Here is a 25,698-nt window from a genome sequence, read left to right as displayed (position 1 = left end):
ATGGTAACATCTAAGTGTTAGAAAACTCAAATTTTAATCATCTGGTGAATCTTAGGTGGTTCCCAAAATTTAAGATCGAAAAAATCCTCCCAAATAGGTATTCTGACTCAAGGAATAGAAATAAACTATGCTAATGAAGGAGCGTAGTAACCATGCTCGTTATGAAAACTCATAAATGCTGGTGGAGATAGCTGGAGAGAACAAAAGATGTTTGAAAGTGTCAATTACATTGGGGCCACATACATATTAATATATCACTATTTACAAATAGATTCAAGTCGATATTTTATGTGCATCCACTTAGGCACTGACTCAAATAATTAGGATAAAGCTTAGATGATGATGATAATTTTATGTACATCAAGCTGTCCTTCCAGTATCCAAAATTTTACCACGATCAGATGTGCCATCATTAAGAACCAGCTTAATCAAGTTCCCCGACTGGTACGGATTGCGGAACAGTAGCACTGCAGATGGTTTCCATGTGTACTGTTAGACTCTCATGGATCTTCTAGGGTCTTAAGCTTACAAAAGAGTGAGGTTCAAAGCAAAGCCTATATGGATCTAAGGTCAATAATCTCTATATCAAGTCATCATAGTTTAAATAGATAAATTTTTTTTATAATTAATAAAAAAGGAAGAGACCTCTTAACTATTTTTTGGATTTGTACACTACTCTCCCATAGAAATACTATGGTCACTATTACCAGCCTATCTATAAATTGGACTAATGTGTGAGACAAGTGTATAGAATTGAAACCAATGACTTGTTTGGTAATACCCACTCTCCAAATCCAACCATCAATGTTGACTCATTGATGTGATGATCGTTGTTGCGCTGCCCAACCATTCACAAGGTTAATGGGATCATAGTAAATTTTCCATTTTCATGACACCAAACAAAAACCATCAGTGCTCCAATCACTTTCGTCACTTTTCAGCTTGGCCATTCATTTTTTGTATGAGGTCACAATCATCTCTACCCTTTAAATTTAAGATAAGAAAACCAATGGTGTCATTTTTATGCGATTTAAAAAAAATGTTTTTTTGGACATTGATTTCGATCAATAACCTATCCTCTAACCACATGAACTATGGATGTTTGTGACCTTTCCATTCCAAAACCAAAATTATTACTGAATACCTGGCCCACATTTTTTTAATAGTTGATGGCTCTCGGTTTGATAATAGTTGAAGTGACAGAAGTTCTGAGAGAGAGAAACAATTAAGGTCACAGTGCTTAGATATTTCGTTGAACATATCAATTTTGAATACATGATGAAGAATTACAATTTCCTTTGGAAATGAATGAGAAACATGGGGACACTCTATATTGGGGTTGGTGTTGCATATCACACTTAGACGTGTTAAACAGATAGATGCTCGTGACTATATGTTAAGTGATGTCACTAATTTTAGTACAATATCAACACTTTCTACAAAGGTGTCTTATTTACTACTTCATTAACAATAAAATAGAAGGTGCTCAAGTGGTAGAGATAACTTTCCTAGTGGAGATCGAGTTCGAATTCGAATCCAAATATTGAATATAAAATTTTTGACGTTAATTTACTTTTTCTTGAGTTATTTAAACACCAAAAACTTTATGCAACAGGGGGATTCGACTAAAGCGCCTTTCCCTAGTGGCACATATGATTTTTGGAGGCGATGGCTTCAAGTGGCATCTCGTGCAGATACTGCAGCACTTCCCAGTTTAATAACCAAAACTTGAATCAAAATATCAAAACCGATGGAGAAAACTGTGATTGATCTCAGAATTTATAAGAAACTGATGCTCATCGCAAGAGAATTGAATAATTTAACATCCTTATGATACAAGAAATGGCAAAAGAAGAGCGAAACGTGCTTTTATCACTCTTCCATTTCTCACTCCACTACAAATTTCAGTTCAGTGGAGGCAACCGCAAAAGTGATTTCGAGGGAAAAGTACGTGAGGAGCAGATGGTTCGAGTTTCAAAGGGCTTCTCTAAGTTGAAAGGTCCTCAGAATGGCCCTCCCCTTGTCATATTCATTGAGTTCAACTAACATGCACTTCAAACGACGAGCAAGCCCAGTTGTCTCCTCTGTACTAACACCCAATGCATGCTTTTTCTCAAGGGTCTTTCCAAGAGTCATCAAGTAATCCACAAGTGGCTGCAATTTCGAACTGTTTCATACACCAAAACACAAAGTTCAGCTAAATACATAGCAAACCAACAAAAAAGGTCAACTTTCTATCTTATGCAGAACATACACAGGTACAAGGAATATATCCTATATAGAAATAAAAGAAAAATAAAACGCATTGCAAGTATACTCCCAATCTACTACTGCTCAAAGAAGTGACAAATCAAGAGCAAAGAGGCATATATTTACTTATCAAAAAGAAATGAAGGAGAGTCATCCCTTTGAGGCCTGCTCCTTCTATGAAGTACGATTTAAAATAATAATAACAATAACACCTTGAAAGATAAAGAGAGATTTTTGCACCATCTTAATAGGTGGATCAATCTTCTTACTCAAACCATGAAGCACCATTTCTTTTCTCACTACTTCCATCCATGTCCCTTGGGGCCTTTTCCTTGCCTTTTTAGACTTCCACTTGAACCAAATCACCCTCATAACCATGTTTTTCTAGGTCGACGTTGCACATGACCAGACCACCTAAGTCTTCTCTCCCTCATTTTCTTGCCTATTGGAGCTACCCTTAAGTTCTCTCGAATGTATTCATTTTGAATGCACACGAGAGAATATTTAACAAATTATCAGTTTTCTTTTTGTGGTAGGTCAGCAGTGGGATTCAAACTTGGAATATAGTATTACAGTTGTCAACACCATAACCAATCAAGCCAGGTGCTAAATCCTAACGAATTATCAATTTTACTGTTCTACTGTATTCTCTACATGTTTGTTTTCTTGTCTTTTTCTTAACTTCCCTAGTTATTGTCATGTTTGTTAAAACACTTTTATTACTCAAACCAGAATATCCTATCTATGCTTTAATTTTATGTTATTAATTACCATGACAAAAGGAAAATTTACATCCCTTAAGTATCTAATGTACTACCTATTTATATGATGAATAATCAAAAAGTGAAAAAGGCATTCATTCACATTATAGATTACCTTACATGCTATTTCTTTGTGCCCAACGAAATTTTATTAAGTGCCACATAACTAAACTCATAAGATTCATAATCTGCTGCCATGGTCTAAAGGTGAACTGACAAAAAAAACTTCCAAAGAATTATAATTACTCGGAATAATGAATCCCTATCCATTCATGTACTTCCAAGATTTGAGGGAGGCAAGGAAGGGGTAGTAGTAGGAGTTTACCATCATTCCATTTTCTTTTCCAAACATAACTTTACCATAATTTCATGAGAGAAGTAACATTTCTTTTTTCCAAACCGTACCCCAAATGTTCACCACACTAACCTCAAGGGCCAAAAGGGAAAAGATATAAGGATAAGAATAATCAGTCATGTAAAGAGGTGATCCCATCCAAAGTTCTTGCTACAAACTTGGGCAGGCACTAAGTCATACCAAGTCCCCTTTACAAGACACTTTTGTCAAGGGCTTGACCATGATTGTTCATGATTTTTTTTTTGAGAATTTGATTGTTCATGAATGTTAGGACATAAGAAAAGGATGATAAATGTTTAGGATCTAGAAATAAGAAAGGCAGGTTCAAAATCGCCACAATTTTTTCCAAAATCCTTAACCATGCCAACAGCACTCCAGGCCCAGAAATATTTTTTTACCCGGTTCACCTACAATCCCAGCCTTTAAAGCCCTCCATATTATATATCCAACCAAAATTCCTTCTTTCTTCTATTTTATGGGACTCGACAAAATTCTTTCACTAGCCTTCCATCTTTCTACCTAATCAATTAGATTCATTTAGCTGGTGAGAACTTATTCACCATATATTAGATTATGAATACCAAGGCGTCTATGCTCCACCGGAGAAAATACACTAATTATGATATGAAACCCATTCTCCAGAACTCCACAACCTTTTGGTTTCTACAAAATTTAACTCCTTTACATCTGTTTGTAATTGATCACCATTCACAATATTAGTTATGATTAGTCCATGGATGCCATCATGAAGTGAAAGCAATTTCCAGGCAGGGGAAGAACACCATAAGGCTAAAACTTCCCACCATATTGCCAAATTTGCGAGGAATAGGGCTTGAGCCTTGAGATTGATTGCTTACAATAACAATTGCTACGCTGTGTCTCAACTTCAATTCCTACAGCTGAACTACCCAAAATACTCTGCTAAAAAATCTGCTTCTATAGAAACATGACAAACTCCTGAATGCAATATTAACAATATAGTTCCCAGATTTATCCAAAAGTCACCTCTAGTCTCCAAAAGGACAAACAGTCAATTTATAACATTAAATAGTATTCAGAGAGTCAACCTGAAAAAGAGTAATGTGACTGACAGGGGACAACATGTTACTGTTTAAGATTATGATTAGTTAAGAATAGCACATCCCTAATGTGCTACTGGACAAGAGGAACCCATTTCTCCGAGGTCAATTACAGTAATACTCGTACCCTTAACCTAACCTGAGACAACACATTATTCCATCCCCTTCCAGTTTTTTTGTTTGATAAGTCACAGAAAAAGTACAATCCAAGACTACAGAGAATAGATATATGGACTTTCGAGCATAAGAGACAAACAAAAGAAAACTACAAACTCATAAATTCGATTTATATTAAAATATAAAAGGCATGCCTAAATATCAGTGCCACATGACCAAAATTTAACAGTCATTCCTGAATATCAGTTGCACTAGCATAACTCTCCAATCCAAAATAGAGATGAAGGACCTACCTTCGGTCTCCAATGAGATCACGACCAGTCCAAACACCTGCTAATGATGCGACAACCCGCTCAGTTCTTGTGATGGCATCATGAATATTTGGCATAATATTTCGGACATGAGGAAGAACTCTTGCACAGAGAAGTTCATCAAGAACCAGCTGTTCTAGAACTGGTAGAGCAATAATATCTTTCCAAAGGCAGATATTTTTCATCAAACGAACAGATGTCCCAAACCGATAGGCAGCGATTTGTGCAGCTTGAGGCACTGCATTTATCACTAGAGTGCTCCAGGTTGGAACCTGTTGATCAAGAGATGATAAAGATTGATCCTAAGAAGTAAAAAAAAGGGGGCTGTATACCATGAAACCAATTTACCATTACTACAATTTGATGGCTTAGAGTGTGTCAAGAAGTTCCAAGAAATTTTTTTTTGAATGTTGAGTCTACTCAATGATATATTTACAACAACCTGATCTAAAATCTGATGAACAAAAGTGATTTTGACCTTCTTGTACTAAAAGTAAATGTTCTCTTTGTATACTTTCTTAAAAAAATATCCAATGCATTGAATTAAGAAAAAGTAAATTGTAATTCAATGGACTTAGATAAAACCATTATCCACCTGATCATTACCATCCATTGAAATGATGGTTGGTGATGAAAGAGGGTGACATCCACCAGCAGGGTTACATCCTGTTGTGGTGCCCACTCTCCATCTCCATCGCCATCTATCACTTCAATAAACAGTGATGACCCAATCCTATAGGTTGTGAAGTCCTGGAGATTAGAACACATAACTTGAAATAAATAGCAAATGAATCAAAACAAATTATCTTGCATATAAAAATTAGGAAAACCTACTTTGAGCTTCGAAACAGCTTCTGATAGACGAGTTCGAACAGAGACCAAAAGTTCCTGAAGTGCCTCACTTGAAGCAGGAATATAATCAATAAGCAACTTCGTAGCAGAAACTGCATTTTTGGTCTCTTTGGTACTGAGCATGTCCCAGCAGTGCGCAATGTCATGATGCAAAATTGGAAGGGCCACCTTTTCTACTAGCTTAGGAATAAGATCAGCATCACTATCATCTGATTCGTAACCACTAGCACCTGCCTTAATGCCATAATCAAAGAGCAAAGAGTGCCTGAAATAAACCAAGGACAAAAAATTAGAGATCATTGAACAAATTCACTAATGGATATTAAATGATCTGCAGAAGAGGAGATACGGAAAGTATACTCTAATGATCTAATCCAATGGACTATGGAAACCATATACATAGGATGTATTCACCCTCCAATAAGATGGAGCGTGACGATCTTGTGACTCCCAATAACATGGAGAGTGATGATCTTGTGGCTCCCTGCCTCCCTCCCTCCAATGCTCCCATCAGACAATGGCTAGTCCAGGAGATTATAGTATATTCCCTAAAAACAAACCTAAAATCTGTCTAAAGATCATACCATCTCATATCATCGAAATCCGTATATTTATAGAGAGGGTCCCATTTCAAAAGCTCCAATCTCACATAAGGGGAAAATATTGCAGATGCATTCATCGACATGTAAGCATCACGATAAGTCGGTAAATATTGCCTCTTCCACCCCTCAAACCTCACTTTAACAACTGAAAGGTTCGAAAACTCATCAGCTGCATCACTGAAAATTTCACTCGCAGTTTGAAGCAGCTCATCACAACTAGACCGATATGCGGTAGAATCACTATCACTTTCATCAGTGCTAGACTCCCCTTCTATCCTCTGATAGGAACTACCATCCCCGACAGTTCGGATTCTCTTGGATTCAGACCAGGCCTTTCTGCGCTTTCGAGCCTCAGCCCTTCTCTTTGAATCCATTCGTTTTTGTAAGTTCACATCTCTACCAAATTCATCCAATTCGACTGGTAAATTGGATTGCTCTTTTGCTGCTAAAGATGCAGCCTGAGCTGCTGATGCAGCAGAAGAAACACTGCCACCTTTGTTAAAAACCGAAATTGCTGCATTCACTGCTGCCTCAATTTCTGCCATTTCATCGGCATCATCATCGGCTCGCCTTTGTACAATTGCGGATGCCCGTTCTTCGTGAAGTCTCTGCATTTGTTCTTCAAGTTCCTCAATGAAAGGAGCCTTGTCCTGAAAGAGAAATCACAGAACTCAAGAATTTAGTAATGCGATATTAGACAATCAGAAGTAAATTTGGGTAGAACTTAAGGATTCACAGACCTACGCCAAGCTAAAAGGTGGCCATCATGTGCAATATTTCACATAGTGAGCTGCACATTGTAAAGACTTGCCATCATGTTTCAAAGTTGTCAAAAGGAAAAAGTTGGGAATTTATGTCGAAAGCTGATAATGGACTAAGGTCTGAACAAAGACCTAATTTATTGGAGTAATTAAATTCAATTGTAACTTTAGGAACCAATAACCAAAGAAATGCACTAGTTTGGGAATGTGAGGCCTAAAAAGTAAATAGGAATACCTCTTAATTCTGAACGAAAGGCATACATTAAATAGAAAATATTTATAACATGGAATTAACAAGTTTGATACAACCCCCAAAGGTTAGTACACTGCTTATCCAAACTGCCACTCTTCCCACCACATCTGTTATCATTAGATCCTACAAATGCCCTCTCAAGGCTCATACATGGAAAGCTGAGACGCGTTGATGAACGAAAGAGTATCAATTATCCCTCAGAAGCACCATTCACATCCTCAATACTCGTCATTTCCTTATCAACAACCATAGGTAGCCTTTAATAAATGATTTTAAATTGTCAAAGTACCTAAAGATCTATAATTTTTGACATATATATTATACAATATAAATATGTCTATATCTTTCCCCTCCCCCCTGCTCTCTCTCTCTCTCTCTCTCTCTCTCTCTCTCTCTCACACACACAGACACACACACACACACACCCACCCACCTGAAATACCTAGCACCTCCTAGGTTTGATATCTTGAATTACCAGTTGGCTTGGGTCCTTGAAAGATAGCACATTTGTTTAGGTAGTATGAACAAGGGAGTATGGGAGCTCAGCATAGCCAAATGTATTCTCAAAACCCTTGGTTCTTTCTTTTTTACCCCTTTTAATCTAATTATTGCATTTTCCTTGTCACAAATAGTTTTTCAATAAATTCCTTGTTGTATGTATCGTTCTTTACATTTAGTCAATAAACTCACAGATCACCTTGGGTCAAGGCTAACTAACCAAGAATGGGCCTGTGAACTTTGAGGGCATGTAAGGCATGCTCTTGAGTAACTTATTTTGATGGCTGAATTATTACTAAAGATAATCAGTTTACAATGTTGTATTTTATTACTTTTTTAGTTGAAAATACCCAAAAAAACTCAAGTTCAGGTTCATGAACTACTCTTAGAAACAAATTTATGATGAAAGGACAGAACTAAATGTAGCCACTATATCTTTGTTTTGATAATAGAGAAGTCAAACTATGCTTTTGTTTTGTATCAATGAACCTTATATAGCATAACAACATAGAACTAAAGCTCCTAATTGAAAAATTGATTATTAGTTTATAATTGAAAGCATAAAAACTCATTTTGGTGCTCTGCAGAAAGAAAAAGGAGACAATCAACAAAGAAGAGAAGAACATGCTCTTATGAAATTTTGACCCAATAGAAGAAAAAAAGAAAAGAATGATCTAACCTGTAAAAAATCGCATATTACAGATACAAAGTCTCGAAGCTTTTGCATGAACAAGTACTTCTCCCCAGCAGCTGATAGAGACTTTTCGAGATCAATTATATTTGATAATGAAGCAGACAAATTGTTATCAGTCCTAACAATGGAAGATATGGTTCTGTCATGAGATTCCTGATAAGAATGATACATGAATTAGCAAATCAACATCTCATTTGATTAACTCTGATTCTAGAACAGCAAAAAATTTCACAATTTTATGCAGTCAAGTTACTAAAAAAAATCAAGAATCAATCACCCAAACCAAGATACATTCCCTCCTAATGTTAATGGTAACGGTCCCATTAACTTATTAGAAAGCAAAATAGAGGTTCAAATTTTTGTTACATAATGTAAAAAGTAAAAGCAGATTTTCTTCCCAAGACATTTGAATGCAAATTATAGACAAAGCACTAAATAGAATTACCGAAGCAAATAAATCACAGTAGTTCCAATTAACATTTTCATAACAAAATAATATAAATCACTGTAAGAGCCTTTTGAGGAGCAATCTAGCCAGATAGAGTATCATCAACTCAAATAGGAGACCAAAACCAGTAAATAATACCAAAATTGCACTAAGAAACCAAAAAAGTAAAATCTCCCCATCTTCAAACTAGTGGAACTTCGCAAAAGCCACTTACCTTCAATCTTGCCATGGAATCCCGCAAGGCTTGAGTGGCCACCTCAGCTTGTTGAGATGTGGTCATAAATTCGACACTCCTAGTAACCCCAACACCTAAATTCGACACCAACCCACTTGATGCTCCATGATAGGAACCCCCTGAATAAACAGAGCTCTGAACTGCCTTAACTGAACCAGCTGACGCCACAGACTGAACACTCCCTCTATTTGAATTATCATCCATTCTCTTACCAAGAGCCTTTCTAAATTGCTCCTCTTCCCATTTCTTGTCTTCTTCATCATCATCGTCCACCTCTGTTTCTCTCTCCTCTCTCTTCAATTCAAACACCTTCTCATCTGCATTTTCGAAAACCCCCTTTCTTGAACTGTTGTTTCCCTCTCCTAATAATGCAATCCTACCCTGAAATTCACTCTCGTCATCGCTTGAGCCCAACCCATCGGAATCCCTCATCGATCGAGCACCTCCACTATCTAGAGAAATGTAATCAGGGGCCATTCGAGCTTGACGAAGCCTCTCTCTTTTCGCCTTAATCGCATTAATGGTCGCCTGATCAAGCACTGGAGAACCCACCTCCTCTTTTGGTTGCCCAATACCCATCTTTCCCAAACTGCTCTCTGCCTCTTCTTTCTCTCTACTAAACTTCTCTCTATCATTTTCCATGCTTTCTCTCACTTGGGTCTTCTCGGATTTCCTCTCTTCCAATATGGGTTTCACCAAACCCTTCAAAACAATAACTGGTTCAGCTGGTTTGGTCTCAGAAGGGGGTTTCGACCCGCCTAGGGTTTTCGTGTTCTTCTGCAACTCGAGAAGCTTCTCCTTTGTGTACTGACCAGCTTGTGGCTGGACATTAGATGGAACAGAAGGGGATTGAATAGAGGTTCGATCCTTACCAGCTATGATTTTGTGAGAGGAGCCATGAGAAGAAGAAAGGCCCGGTTTCTTCCTAATTGAACGTTGGATATTGGGACTTCCTCCGTCTTCTTCATCGAAGCTGAGCAAGTTACGCTGTGGTGGCTTGGGCCCCGACCTCTCCGATTGGTTTTTTTGAGGAGCTTCTCCATCGCCTGCAAAAGAAAGGAGCTTGGAGCCCTGAGAGTTCCTTCCTTTCTTCTCTTTGGTGGTGGGTTTCTGGGTTTTGGGGGAAAGGGGTTTAGAAAGAGGAGGGGCATCGTTATCTTCTCCGTTGCGATCATTGTCGACGTCACCTCGTCGCCTGAAGTTCCTCGATTTGTTCATCTGTTTCTCTCTGCAACTGGAGAATATGGTTCGGTTACATGAAATCTGTCCTCCCGTTTCTCTCTCTCGAAAGTCGACAACTCGAAATGAATGAAGGCGTCCCCCACTCTCTAGTCTCTACGGTCTGCAAATTAAGCTCTCTCCCACTCTCAAAAACCTCCCTCTCGTCCCTGCTCTCTCTCTCAATCTTAACAGAGTCTCTTTCTCTCTCAAAAGCTTTAATCTCGACGGGCCGTCTCTGTACCGATATTTGAGTTCTGGGCGGGCGCACGTGCGGTCCATACTCTATAGGGTATTCCTGTGTGTATTTTATGGAAAATAACATTTATCTTTGGAACAAAGGTTCTAATCTTGACCACTGTATCGAAAATTTGGTGGCTGCGTTTATTTTATTGACCAAATTCAAACTTCAAAATAAATTTTTTTGGATTTGTGATGCTTCCAAACTATTAAATTTCACATCAAATGGTTGTAAGTAATTGTGACCATCTTGTATTGTATTAAAGGTAGACGATCTCATTATATACAATTTTTTATTTTATATCTAAGCTTACATTAATAGCATTAATATGAGGAAAAAAATATATAAAAAGTTGATGCTCTAAATAATCAAATTAGGGCCCAACTAAATATTTCACTACAAGAGGTTGTTTTGATGCCCAAATATCCTCAAATTGATTATCCCGACATCAATATGCATGGACATGAGAAAAAAATGAATTTCAAGTTTTGAAAATAGTGCATCTTGTACGCATTTTGGGACTGTCAATTTCAAGATTTTCATAGATATGCTTGATCTACACTATTTTGAAGCATTAAATTTTGTAATTAAAGATGAAAATATAATTTAAGACTACCACAAACATATCCAATATTAAAACCATATATTCTTGACACAGTTTGAAGGTGAAAATATAATTTAAGACTACCACAAACATATCCAATATTAAAACCATATATTCTTGACACTGTTTGAAGGTGGGCTAGAGCCTCGAGTCTATACAAACTGCACCCGTAATATAATGGTAATTCATTGGCTTGGCAGAATACATGGTGGCAAAACCTTATTTTGGGAAATATCTTTGGTTGATTGATTAATTGGAATATAATCAGTGTTCGCAAAATCGAACCGGAGCGGTTAATTGGACATGGGGTTGGGAGCGGTTTGAACCTGAACCAGACTAACCAGGGCGATTAACTGGACTAACCAGTCAAGTAGATTGTTTTAAAAAAAATGGGTAAAAAACTCTCAATTTTTTTTTTAAAAATAGAAATTCTTAGATTAAGTGTAGACTATCTTATTACATATATTTATCTTAAAAAAAAATTGAAACAACTTTTTATAAATTAATATTCGAATACTATAGTCTTGTACATGAAAATATCTTAGGATATTTTTTGAAGATATTTTTGTCATGCAACCTTTTCTTTCAAGAATTAACATATTATCCCAAACCTTACATGAAAAACTTTCTTTTCTTTGTCTTTTTTTTTTTACAAAAATTGCTCACATTAGGAATGAAAGTTTACGCACTTTTTTTTGCAAATAACAAAAGTAGCTTGATGCTATTAAATCAAATAAATAGAAAGGACCTCTTCCATGTTGTTAGATAAAGCATAATTCATACAATACTTTTTCGATAAAGTTAAATAAGGCATACTTCACAAAAAGTACATCTCATGATATGCAACAAAACAAAAAATCAATGCATAGCACATTGATATGTTATACCGTTCTTATATGTATCTACCATATCCATATCAGAGTGTTGTGCATTGATTTGATCAAAAAAATAAGAACAGTATAACAAATAATTTGATCAAAAAATAATTTTATTAAGCAAAATAGAAAAAAACTTCCCATATTTATTATAAAACATAATTAGTTTTTAAATTTTATCAAAAAATAATTTTACTAAGCAAAATTGAAAACCACTTCTCATATTCATCATAAAACAAAATTTTATTAAAAATTTATAAATTAATTAAAAATAATAAATTTGTTAAGCAAAATGGAAAAACAGTTCCCATATTCATCAAAAAACATAATTTTTTATAAAAAAACATAATTTTATTGGAAAGATAATTTTATTACGCAATATAGAAAAAAACTTCCCATATTGATAAAAACATAATTTTACTAAGCAAAATGATTTTTTTTTAGAAAAATCAATTTATCAAACGAGGGATGATTTGAAATTAAGATCACCTTTGTAAAACTCTCTCTCTCTTTGGAATCAGGCCAGATCGGCATCGGCCAGTGACCGATATTGAGTTAGTCGGCCGATTAAAAAATTGGCTGATCTTTTAAAGGCTCTTTCCATAACATTCCAAAAACCTTAATAGAAAATAAAAAATAAAGAAAAAAAAAAAGGAAACAGAGAAGAACCAAGCACATACAAGAAGGTGTAGTATTTCATTGAACATAAGGCAATCAAAATTTTTACATGCACTTAAAAAATAAAATATCTCACTTCCATCATTACAAATATAACTATATCAACTTAAAAAACATAATTAAAAAAATCGAGCGACATTGTCATGCACTTATCAAAAAGAAGAATCAATTTCATCAAAAGAATAATTTTATCGAAAGAATAAATTTTTTAAGCAAAATAGAAAAATTATTCATCAAAAAACGTAATCTTATTAAAAATTCGTAATTCTATTAAAAATAATTTTATTAAGCAAAATAGGAAAACACTTCCCAATTTCATCAAAAAACATAATTTTCTTAAACAAAATATATTTTTTTAGAAAAATCAACTTTTCAAAACCCAAAACATGAAGCAACATTTCGAGTAAGAAACGACCCTCAATGTTTGGATAATCAAACAAATGAACATACATGCATTGTAAAGGCTTCGATCATCTTTCAAACGCACCATATCATAGAAAAATATTAGATATTTTTAATTTAATTGAAGAAAAGGTAGAAATTTCAGATCTATGAAATTTTCATGATATGGTGCAACGAAAAAATTTATATAAAAAAATTTACTCAATCATAAATAAACGTGCCAATTTTATTTGAGATATGAAGCCCCAATGATCGAAATCCACAACTGAATTTGATAATAAAAAAACCAATAAGTGGACAAAAAATATGTGCTTTTGGGTAGAACATAGGTTCTCGGAGCAGCAGCTTTTAAGGCAAAAATAAGCCCTTGATTTTTTGTTTTTTGAACAAATTAAAAATTGAACATAGTAAATACTTTGAATAGCAATTAAACCCCTCAATTTTATTCAAGAACCATTAGATATTGAGGAGATTATCGAAAGAATGATGGATATTTTCAAAAACCTAAAAAATCCTCCATTTCATCCAAGAAACTCTTTTTTTTTTTCAATGTTTAAATCAAATTTCTTGTTTTATATTTATTATATAGTGATTTAAACTATTAAAACACGAAGACAAACCAAAAATGGCTGTAAACAAAATAAAAAAAGGTGAAATTTTGGATTCACAGTTTTTCTGCTACATATAACGGTCTATATTTCAAATAACATTGTTATCTATAAATTATCGTGTTATATTGACGAACCGGTTCGGTTAGCTGAAAATCAGCCGATTTTGAGAAAATACCGTCGGTTCGACATCGAACGGACAGGTTTTGGTACCTGTTTTTTTGGAGATGGGCGTCTATTGATTAGGATCGCAAAACCGGCCTTAACCGGAGTCAGTACCTTGCCGGTACCGATTTAACCGGCTGGTTCCAGTTCGAACCGGCCAATTTTGCGAACACTGCTCTCTCTAGACGAAGCACCATTCCAATATAGTGGCCCAAATATGGCACACAAATTCTTTGGAATTTCATCCCAAATATATAAGATTAGGAGTCCATACTAAAAAAACTTCCTATTGATGTTACATATTATATCAAAAGACCAATAGATATATCCAAAACTTTCTATTGATGTTACATATATATCAAAAGACCAATAGATATATCCAAAACTTCCTATTGATGTTACATATATATCAAAAGACCAATAGATATATCCAAAACTTCCTATTGATGTTTATATATATATCAAAAGTCCAATAGATCTATCCAAGAATCTTAATCGTTTTTGGATTTCTATTTCCCTTATTAAACTTATCAATATCAATCTCAATCCCACAAAATATTGGAATATATTAATCCCACATAATATGGGAATATCTCAATCCCGTATTTTCTAATGTGGGTGATTTTGGATAGCACAAAATCCAACAATCTCTACCTTGATATTAAAATCAAGGTGCTTATGGCCATTGAATAGCTTCATAAATTCTTCATCGTTTGCCAAATAAATTCATTCGCAGCTTTATAAATTATTCATCTTCTTCTAAATAACTTTATTCGCTGAAAAATTAGTGCATGCCATCATGTTTCTCCATCTCGAACTTTGCATTCGAAACTTTTACTGTCATATCGATAATCCCAAACCTGGCTTTGATATTACTTGTCATGTACGGAAGCTCTAAACCCGATATGTTGATTTTTGGAAAAAACAGTACGAGAAATAAAACATGAAACACCTAGCACAAGAACACAAAGATTTACATGGTTCACCCCAAAAAGGGTTACATCCACGAGCACAACAAACTGAAATCTACTATACTAATGAAAGTTCCATAAAAAATTTTGGAATAAACCTGGACAAAACAAAGTTGAGCATACTCTTTTAAACTACTATGCTTTCTTCTCTTTACTTCTGGCAACTATTATCGATAACACCATATAGACGTGAGAGCAACGAGAAACTGATTTTCTCTTTAACTAAAAGAATGAAAACCACTCAAAATCTCAATGGGAACCGCTTTCTACAAGAAATAACCACCCAATATCTCAATAGAAACTGCTTTTCACTCAAAATCTCAATAGGAATCGCTTTGCACCCAAAATCTCAATAGGAATCGCTTTTTTACAAGAAATAAGCTTCTAAATCTTTAAGAATGAGGAGCGAATTTTTCTTCTCTAAGAGGAAATTACATCTTATACACATGAGTCTTTGTCCCCCTCTCTTTGCACCCAAATCTCAATAGGAATCGCTTTTTTACAAGAAATAAGCCTTTAAATCTTCAGGAATGAGGAACGAATCTTTCTTCTCTAAGAGGAAATTACATCTTATACACATGAGTCTTTGTCCCCCTCTCTCTCTAGAGGAACTACCATTCTACCCAAATGGTGACCACATAAATTCTTTGAACTTTCATCCCAAATGTACAAGATTAGGAATCCATACTAAATAAGAAATTTTCTATTGATGTTACATATATATCAAAAGACAAAGAGATATATCGACGAATCCTACTCCTTTTTGGATTTCTATTTCTTTTAAAACTTATCAATATCAATATCAATTCCACCAAATATGGGAATATCTCAATCCCATATTATATGGTATTTTCTATTGAGGGTGATTTTGGATAGCACCAAATCCAATAGAAATGAGATTTTAGAAATATACTAGGTCTTGGTCTCTCTCTTCCAAACCCTTATATAAGCTATCTATCTTCATAAAATTCTTACTTAGGTGTTATCCCTCCCCTTCTTTTTTTAAAAAAAAGTTATATAAGGTCGTGATCTTGTACCATGGACGTACGGAGTACCTACTATATAAGCTATCTATCTTCATAAAATTCTTACTTAGGTGTTCTCCCTCCCCTTCTGTTCTTTAAAAAAAGTTGTATAAGGTTGTAGCTAAAGAATTAGTAGAAACGGGTGCTTTAAAGTTGAAAAACTTTCCAATTAATATTCTCGTCAAGATGTATGAAATAAAGAGAAAAAAAAAAATTCAAATCCTAAACAATTTACATTTTACAACAAGTTATTTGAACCATCTATTTTTAAGATAACAAGTTATTTGGACCGTCTATTTTTAATATTTTTAAATGTTTATAGATATGCTCAATTTATATCGTTTTTAGAATTTTAAATTTCGTAATTAAAATTAAACATAAAGTTTCAAGTTCTCGCAAAATTTAAAATTTGAATGTGCTTACTCACCGTTCTTATTCAAATTTTGGGTTATGTTTCTTATTAGGATCCCTCCTGAGATTCATCAGCGATCCTAAACTCCCTCTTTCTCATCCAAACAGTAAACACCAATGGCCCTTTATTAACAACAAGCGCCGTCACTCTTCACCTGTCCTTTCCCTCTGCAGGATTTGTGCTTTATTATTGACGGTACGATCATAAAATCAACTCTCTCCTTTTCTACGTATAATTTTATATTTATTTCGTTTTTCAATTTTGCATATTATGAATTGATGTCTTAAATAACCAATGTTGTCTTTACTGTAAAAATATAATCTGGATTTAAAAAATTATATTTCTAAGTTATGACATTTTATGCTCTTGAATTTAATTTATGATTAATTTTCATGATTTTACCAAGAAATTTTAAATTATTAGTACTTTTAGTTGTCGTTTCCTTTTTTTAAAGAACATTAGTTACCTTTAATGTCAACTGTTCTTATTAAAATTAAGTAAATTTATCCAAATATCCGTGAGAGATGAACTATTTAATATTTAACATTCTATTTGTATCTTTTGATTTAACCGTCAAAAGATACATGATCATGAGTTAGAATAGTTGCAAACGGGTAAAGTATTGAATGGTTCATCTCTTATAGTTTTTTTTTAAAAATTTCCTTTAAACTTTTTAGACTATGAACAAGTGTTTGCCGTAACATCTAAACAATCCAATGTAATTAATAGTACATATAGCACTTGAAAATCACAAATGTTTGCCGTAACATCTAAACAATCCAATGTAATTAATAGTACATATAGCACTTGAAAATCCATGTTCTCGATCTTTGGGAGCAATCTGCATGGTGACCTGCATTATCTAATTACATTAGATAGTGCATGCTCTAAGGCACGAAACACTTTTAGAGTTCCTTGGCAAAGCCCAAAACCAAATCCTTCTATATAATTATCTTGCATAGCCTCTTTTCCTATAAAAAAAATTCAAATCATAGTTTTTTTTACTTTTTTTAACTATTAAGAACCTATATTCTTTTGTTTATTATTTTCGCATTTTTTAGTTATAAATTTCAAATTTCTATCAAATATATGAGACATGACATGAGAATTGATGGTTTTTTTTTTTTAAGATTTGGTCATGAATATGAAGGAAAATTGATCACACTGATCTTAAACATTGATTGGCTTGAGTAAAATCTATCATTTTACAGCAACCATATATGCTCTAGTATTGAGATTCACACCCTCAAATTAAGAGAAAAAAAAAGAATTTATTATTAGGTTTCCATTACCTCACTCAATGTTTAAACATGGGAATATATACCATAATCCTAGAGATAATAGACTACAGAAAAGCCATAGTCCTCATGATCATTAACAACCATTGAAATGAAGGGCAGTAATGGGGAAAGTGAAAATCACCTCATTCAGATGAGAATAAGCAATCAAAATCCATCATAGAACGCAATATAATCCAGAGAATATCATGCACTAGTTAAAAGCTCCAAACAATTTTGATGATTTACATTATAGATTAAGTAAGTTACATGGTGGAGTAAAAATTAAGAATTAAAGCCAGGATTACTTGAAGCCTGAGATGAATTGTAAGCTGCTGTCTTCGACATATTAACACGAGGATACCCGAATTTATGTCTTGCAAATATCTCCTGCCATGTTTATGCATGAACCTTATCTTCCTTTGGTTTTCTTGATTGTGCATGAAACTTGTCTTCCCTTTGTGGTCTTGTTTGTGTGTACGTCTTATCTTCCTTCTGTGTTATAATTTGTGTGTGTATCTTATCTTCCTTATGTGTTCTAGTTTGTGTGTGTGTCTTATCTTCCTTCTGTGTTCTAGTTTGTGTGTGTATCTTATCTTCCCTTTGTATTCTTTTGTGATTCAGTGAAGTTGGCCATAAAGAATAAGCTCCTTCTCTGCAAGGGAAAGATGGGAGGCTCCTATGTCTAGGTCCCATATCACTGAACTTGTGGGCAGTTCGGTAGTTATTCAGATGAGCACTTGGTAGCTCAGGCGACGAACCTTGACTGCGAGAGTTTCGTTCAATTAAGCCTTTCCCTGTTGAGGTGGAGCGCTTCCCTGTTGAAGTGGAGCGCCTAATAGAGCTAGACCTGCTTTTATTTGTTGATGATGGTGATGAAATAGAAGGTGGGGTTGAAGAACTACGTTTGTACGAGGTTAAAGGCATTGTGTGCGCCTTGGAACTTCCAATTTTGGCAGATGAATGACTCCTTCGATGGCCAGAGTTATGATCTGTGCTTGAATTTTGCAAACTTGAAGTGACTCCATCAGGCTTGAATCGAGAACTTCCCTGCAAAAGGTTCAAGGAAAAAGCAAAGAATAAGGACTATGCAGAATCAAGAAACTCCCGATCAAGTGATTCCAAAAAATGTAAATGTGGTGAAATGATAAAACTCCATACAAAATGCAAATATCCAAAAACTGGGGCATATGAACTGCCGAAGACACTAATAAGCTAATAAAGCAACAAAAAGAGCCACCAACAGTAATAATCCCGATCAAGAAAGAAACAGATCGGTGGATTTCCATGGTGTGCTGGGCATATCTTAACTGTGAGCATGTTCTTGAACATATTGTACTTACCCTTGAAGTTCCATTAGGTAGCTTGGTCCTGTGCCCAAGGTTGAGTCTTACTGCTGCAGGTTCAGAGTCCAAAGAGGCAAACAATGGGGTATCAGGAGGTGTCAAGAGCCTGATATAAATATAAGAAATGATCAGAGGGTGCTAAAAATAACAAACAAGTAATAAAAATATTAATCAAGCAATATTGCTATCACAAATGGAAAATTAAAATATGATCGCTTCACTACCTTCTACCCATTAATTGGAGTAAAATGGCCCCAAATGCAGAAGACTCAAAAAGGCAGAAGCCAACCAAAAAGTTCAAATTTAAATATGAATTGCCAACCCAAAAAATTTAAATTTAAATTATGTATCGAAATTGTCACTGAAGTGAGATCGACATCGATGAGAGATCCTTATATACAGGGAACTTTATCAAATTACTCATAAGATGTGAACAATTTAACTTCTTACCCAATCTTTTGATTTATTTTTGAAATGCCCATGAGAAAATGCATGAACTTGAGTTGGAATAGTTGTAAATAGAATATTAAATAACTCATCTCTTGTAAGTATTTAAATAAATTCCCTTCAGTAAATTACACCTAACTTTTCAACAATTCAACATTTTACACTTTTTCAACTATCCCAACTCATGATCATGATCATGTGTATTTTGACAGGTATTTTTAAAATTGAATCAAAAGTAGAATGTTGAATAGTTGATCTCTTAGTTTTATCTTGGTAATTTTCTCTTAAATAGATGACTGTTGTTGTTCCTATTAAATCCCTTATACAACAGCGAGCATCATATTCTGCTGTTACTCTACTCCACACCATTGTCATCGGCAGCTTGCTTCTCTTTGAAAGAACCAAGGGAAAAAGTGAAGCTTGAAAAAGTTAAGAATTCAAGGCACAAAGTGCAAATTTCCTCTGAGTAATGTTATGGAGTTATAACTAATATTTGCATTCGAGTTCACACTAAGTTCACAGGTGTTATATCTTCTTCATAGCCCCTTCACAAATCCTAATACTCTATACCTACTTTCCTAATACTCTATGCCTACTTTCAACTCTTCTTTATATCTCTGGCTAGCACCTATAGTAAAAAGAGACGTCGATCAAGTAATCTTACAAAGGTCTCTTGTGTCAATTTGGTGGCTGAAATGCAACTTCAAGGGGTGAAAACCTTCAAATTTTGTAATCATATATTTACACTGGCTAATATTTGGGAAAGGGGCTGGCATCGTGGTGATAGATTCCTAAACTATTTTAAAAAATGGGTAGGGCCTGTCTTTCCCACTGAATTACCCTTATAGTTTCATGTTCTCATAGATTCCTTATCTTTTTCTAATTTTCAATGTTTCCCTCACTAAAAAAAACCTATATACCTTCAAAGACAGTAGAGAGGAGAGAAATATGTAGGATATCTTCATAAAAAAAAGAAAGAAAAAGAGATGTATACACTCAAAAGAAGAGAAAGGGAGCCTTAAATTAGCTAGTAGTAGTGTTCAGTGACTTGGCTGAGTAGCTCTGTCTCGCCCTAGTGGCGAGGCGAGTTTGGGGGTAGGTTGTTCACCTGCCCCGAAAAAAACACCCCCCAAATAAAATAAAAATATAAAAATCCAGGAAAAATAGAACTGACAATATATTGCTTAGAAATGAATGTTTAGATTATTTTTTATAGTTTTCAGGGTTTTGAAAATATTTTTTTATTTTTAAATTGAAGTAATAAATCAAAATTTTCAATAGTCCACAGTTCATAGTCTTTTTTTATCTTCTTTTACCGTCAGACGATTTCTATTAACTTTAAATGCAATTTCATGATTTTTATTTATTTTTTAGAATATGTTTTTCCTTGTTTACCTTTTTTAGGGTGTGGCAAGTTCACCCGGATTGCACTTGGCCAAGTACATTGGCCGAGCCGAGTTTTGGAACACTGGCAAGTAGAATATTTTGCAGGAGGTAAAAGACAGAAATGCAATAAACAATAATGCAAGATGAATAAGGAGAATAACAGAGAAAAACAATTAAGAGATACCAGTTAAACTCGTTCTTCTCCAAATCTAAATTCAGAAGACTGCTCTTATCAGCCACAATCTTAGTGGAAACAGTGAGGACGTTCGAAAAATCCCTCATTCTCTCAGCTGCTCAAAAAAAAAATCCAACGAATTTTAATGCATAGAAAGAGAGAGAAAAAACAAAAAGAGAATAGAGGGAGAGGAACAAAAGAGCAAAGAATAAACCCGAGAGAGAAACTAACAATCGAACCCACAAATGGATCGGTCAATGTCGTCGGAAGAATAAGGGTAGAGATATTTCTTGACGGATGCCGCCTTCACATCCCTGAACAACTCGAGCTGAAGATCGTCGTCAGTTCGAGCTCGCTGTTGCTTTTTTTGATGGTTGTTGGCAATGGCAATGGCTTTCATGTTGATTCCACTCATCTCATCTCATCTCAACTTATCTTATCTCCTTTCTGATGAAAAATGGAGAGGAAAGAGAAAGAAAAAGTAAGTGGAGAGAAGAGAGAAGAAGGAAGTAACTGGTGTGGCTGTTATGGTGTGGTGTTTGAGAGATGGTGAATTGTTAACCGTACAACGCAGGAGGAGGGAGGGACGTGCCTCCTTTCTTCTCGGGCCGCGTTCGTTATAAACGTTTCGGGCGAGGCGCGAACCAGATTAATAAAGACAAAACTGCCCCATTGTTAACAAAAAAAGACGAAACTGCCCCAACGAATCATCAACGTTATTTATGTACTTGCAATGTTTTAGGCAATTTATATTTTTTCCCATTAACGCCGCAACCACTTGGATATTGAAACCATAAAAAAAGTATACCTTTGTAGTATTTTTAGTATTTGGAGGTCACAAACTCACAATCATTCTCCTCCTTCAAATTTTAAATTGGGTGGTTGTAAATGGATCATTGATCAAACTCAAAATTAAAAAAAATAACATAAATTATATACAATGAGTCTATTTATCTTTGATACAAATTAGTCACAAATTATTTACCATAAAATATAAGATATTGTATCTACTCTTTTCAAAATACAAATTACAATATACACCTTCCATATCAACGTGATGGGTATATTATAGGATTTATTATAAATCCTATTATTGTCATATGTAATTTATATATAAAAGACAAGTCTCTATTTTTATGATTAATGGACATTGAGTCTTTTCAGATAAACTTGAAATTCTTCACATGATGTCAAATCTAGATTCATATATCGACTCTTTGAACCTTTAAGTGTTTCGATCCAAGCTTTATGGTCAACGCTCCAAGCTCTCTCCCTCATAACCCAGCCTGTTACTGCTACTAGGGACCAACGTGTTGCTGTAAGCCTTCTATAACCTTACTGTTAACCCCCACGTGTTACTACTACCTCGTCAATGCACAAGCCCAACTAGTGCTGCCTTTCTCATTTCCTCCTTAGTTTTCCGTCTTGTCTTATTGAAGAGATTTGTTACACAAATATGAGAGAAGAGTTTAGAAGAGAGAAGCCATGCCGCCAGAAGAAGCTCTCCTACACCCAGAAATTATACCACGATATCAAGTCAAATCCATCTAGGGAGAAAAAGAGCGTCAGACCTAGAATCAACCAGTCTCCCAGTCAGTCAGCCAAATCCATCCGTGAAAATTCATTTGAAACCCTTCCAGAAAATAAATAAATAAATTATATAATTATGAAAATACCCTGATATGAAGTCAAATTGATCATCTGAAAACCCAGATTTCTAAACTGATCCTTTGAAAACCCTGATCTATAACCAACCCTCTGTTTCAACAAAAAAAAATGCAGAACTTTGACCCCCATAGATTCAGTCCCCAATCGTTTTATTCCGGTTTGCGAGTTACTTTATCCCCCCTTAGATTCAGTCCCCAATCGCTTTATTCTGGTTTGTGGGCTGTTTTATTCTGGTTATTTCGGTTTTGCGAGTTGTTGAATCTGTTGGTTGTTTCAAGTGCCATTCTATTTTTTTCGGCGATCTCGACTGGTTTTTTGCCTTTGGTGAAGATCTGAAATTCATATGTTCCTGAGACATATTGATCTGCCACTACTTTCTGTGCTTGTTGATCAAGCAATATGAGCTTGACAAACATTGATTCTATTAGTCACATTTTCTGTGCTTGTTGATCAAGTAATCTGGGCTTGACAACCATTGATTCTATTGGTCACGCTTTCTGTGCTTCTTGATCAAGCAATCTGAGCTTGACAACCATTGATTCTATTGGTCACGCTTTCTGTGCTTATTGATCAAGCAATCTGAGCATGACATCCATTGATTCTATTTGTCACGCTATGTACCGCTATGTACCTGAAGATTCAACTGCTCATTTCGGCAATTAGTATTCAAACTCCAGCTGCTCTCTCATAACATCTTGAGTTGAGTTTGAGGGAGAGTGTGAAAAAAAAGTATATATTGTCTATCAAGTTAGTATGGAAGGTGTATATTATAATGGAAAAGGTTTCTATGCTTCCCTTGCAGCATAGAAGTTCTATCCTTCCCTTATCATCCAGCCGTCCAATTTTGATCTAGAGAGACACTCACCGTTTGATCTTAGATCTGATGTCTCAAAGTATTTTATTTTTAGTTTTTTTATACAAATTGTATTAATATGAAATTTGGTATATGTCATCTTCTCATTGGGGCGCACTTATAAAAAATATTTAAAATAATTTTCGATAAAATATAATGATCAAAATACCCCTTGAAATTTTTAGGGGTATTTTGGTTATTTTATTTGATTGAAATTTATTTGTTTTTTAATATTTTTCTCTAGTGCTAGTTTAATAGAGGAATGGACATCCAAAATTTGGTTTCAAAATAGTTTATAAAAAAAAATTAAAAATAAAGTAGTGTAGAGACGTGACATTGTAATTGCGGCAATCTTAGCCCTCCATTCAGAATGGACGGTTAGATAAGGGGGAGGATAGAACTTCTATGCTGTAGGAGAAGTATAGAAAGCTTGCCCTATTGTAATTTATATATTTGGGTATTGTAATTTATATATTTGGGAATGGTAGATATGATATCTTGTATTTATGGCAAGGAAAGTGTATATTGTAATTTATATATTTGGGTATTGTAATTTATATATTTGGGAATGGTAGATAAAATATATTGTATTTATGGTAAGTCTGGGCATAGTATAGGATTCATTTCTATAAAAAACAAGTATGTATGTTCACATGTTTAATGGACACTAAGTCTCTTCCGAGAAATCTGAGACTCTTCACAACAAGCATTCGATATGAAATTTGATAGCTTGGGTGTGTTACAATGTTCGAAAAAATTTCACTTGGTCAATGGAATAAATGCATTAATCTAATTTCACATCTAATTCATTCATCCAAATTCACATCTAATGGTTAAGATTAATTGTGACTATACTAAAAATAAATGGTTCAAAATTTGGGGCAACCCTAAAGGGAAGCCAAGTTTGTTGGGACCCCCATCCAAAAAACTTTTTTTTTCAGCTGGGTCGCCGGTAAATTGTGACCACTTTATACCAAAAAAGTGCTCGAGTTTTGTGACACACCCTGGGCCATCCAATTGACATATCATTAGCCGATAGTGACTGTTAACTCCTTGTAACGAATGTTAAATAGTCTTGTAATATAAATATACTCGTGCCAAAATATTTCCCAGTCCCACCAGATATACCACCCATGTATTCCCTTGCTGAAATCTACACAGTGAATCCTCCCCCTTGGGACTCCACACGTGCTTGCAAATCCCATGAAACCTTGGCCTCTGGTCACTCTCTACTTTTTCATGGAGAAAAAGAAAATGTTTAACTTTCATTTGTGCACCAGACCTTGGCATTTGTCAACCCTTCCACTCCATAACCAAAGAGAGACCAAACCAACAGGCCATTAGAATTATTCACATATTTGCACCAAAAGTAATCAAGACGATTGTGCAAATTTCCAGCAACTAGTCCAAAAACTAACGGGAAACCCTGGAAAAAAAGGATGGGGTAACCCCAAAGAGAAGCCAAGCTTGTTAGGTCTATTAGAGTATGTATATCTATTGAGGAATGATTTCATGCAACGGTTGTATAGTAGTGTAATGTAATCATGTTCAAAAACCATGTTAGAGACATTTGTATGATCCCAAATTTTACTCACACATTCTTTTCATCCTCATAATCAATCTTATGGAAAATTCAATTTGCACCCTAAATATGGTCAAAATTAGTACCCTTCGACAATGAATTTCGACCGTCCATTTGGTGAATTTCAAGATCTAGGCCTTGACAAATTCAAAATCACCCTTTTCTTTTTTATCATTGTTAATCTAATGATGATAACGCTATATAAAAATTTTGAGAATAAAAAAATCCTTATGAGGCTTATATCTAACCATCTCACTAAAATGGACGGCTTACATTAATTGGGCTAAAAAACACTTTCTACGACAATTTTTCAAAATTTTATTTTCTGTAATTGTTCTTTAGAGTTAAAAAAATGTACATTTAAAAATTTGTGTGAAACAAATGTCTCTAACATGGTTTTTGAAGATGATTGCATTATACTACTATACAAACGTTGCATGAAATCATTCCCTTGGACATTTGAGTAATGATTTCGTATAACGGATGTATCATAGTATAATGCAACCACACTTCTAGAAAACCATGTTTTAGACATTTATATAACTCCAA

General features: G+C 34.7%; 2 protein-coding genes across 5 annotated transcripts; both read right to left on the bottom strand.

Annotated features, from left to right (window-relative positions):
• Positions 1-1,778: 1,778 nt before the first annotated feature.
• LOC18429377 (GC-rich sequence DNA-binding factor-like protein) lies at positions 1,779-10,858 on the bottom strand. 2 transcript variants are annotated; one of them, XR_016051732.1, is made up of 6 exons: positions 9,196-10,858; positions 8,519-8,686; positions 6,140-6,977; positions 5,708-5,990; positions 4,856-5,145; positions 1,779-2,167 (listed from the first exon to the last, which is right to left on the bottom strand). XR_016051732.1 is itself a non-coding variant. In XM_006838663.4 (6 exons), the coding sequence occupies exons 1-6, from the start codon at positions 10,432-10,434 to the stop codon at positions 1,975-1,977; spliced, it is 2,841 nt and encodes a 946-aa protein (XP_006838726.2). In that variant the 5' UTR covers positions 10,435-10,858; the 3' UTR covers positions 1,779-1,974. The 2 variants fall into 2 exon arrangements, 1 of the variants encoding a protein (XP_006838726.2); XM_006838663.4 differs by having other exon boundaries at positions 6,310-6,977.
• Positions 10,859-17,887: 7,029 nt separating this feature from the next.
• Positions 17,888-21,591, bottom strand: LOC18429376 (uncharacterized). Of its 3 annotated transcripts, none has more exons than XM_020664507.2 (4): positions 21,290-21,584; positions 21,056-21,161; positions 19,036-19,144; positions 17,888-18,742 (listed from the first exon to the last, which is right to left on the bottom strand). In XM_020664507.2, the coding sequence occupies exons 1-4, from the start codon at positions 21,459-21,461 to the stop codon at positions 18,092-18,094; spliced, it is 1,038 nt and encodes a 345-aa protein (XP_020520166.1). In that variant the 5' UTR covers positions 21,462-21,584; the 3' UTR covers positions 17,888-18,091. The 3 variants fall into 3 exon arrangements, with proteins under 3 accessions (XP_020520166.1, XP_020520165.1, XP_088717531.1); XM_020664506.2 differs by having other exon boundaries at positions 21,278-21,583; XM_088861405.1 differs by having other exon boundaries at positions 18,604-18,742; positions 19,036-19,088; positions 21,278-21,591.
• Positions 21,592-25,698: the final 4,107 nt, after the last annotated feature.

This window comes from Amborella trichopoda, chromosome 3 (assembly GCF_054954075.1).
Source record: "Amborella trichopoda isolate Santa Cruz 75 chromosome 3, AtrichopodaSantaCruz75HAP2 v2.0, whole genome shotgun sequence".
NCBI classification, from domain to species: Eukaryota; Viridiplantae; Streptophyta; class Magnoliopsida; order Amborellales; family Amborellaceae; genus Amborella; species Amborella trichopoda.
This window is presented reverse-complemented; position numbering and strand designations above follow the sequence as displayed.

Coding starts and splice junctions, on each gene's coding strand:
- LOC18429376 (XM_020664506.2), bottom strand. CDS start 21,461: ATGAGTGGAATCAACATGAAAGCCATTGCCATTGCCAACAACCATCAA. Junction 21,162..21,277: donor ATCCATTTGTGGGTTCGATT/GTTAGTTTCTCT, acceptor TTTTTTGAGCAG/CTGAGAGAATGAGGGATTTT. Junction 18,743..19,035: donor TACCTAATGGAACTTCAAGG/GTAAGTACAATA, acceptor AACCTTTTGCAG/GGAAGTTCTCGATTCAAGCC.
- LOC18429377 (XM_006838663.4), bottom strand. CDS start 10,434: ATGAACAAATCGAGGAACTTCAGGCGACGAGGTGACGTCGACAATGAT. Junction 6,978..8,518: donor TAATATGCGATTTTTTACAG/GTTAGATCATTC, acceptor TTTCTCTTTCAG/GACAAGGCTCCTTTCATTGA. Junction 5,146..5,707: donor AAGCTGTTTCGAAGCTCAAA/GTAGGTTTTCCT, acceptor CTTGATCAACAG/GTTCCAACCTGGAGCACTCT.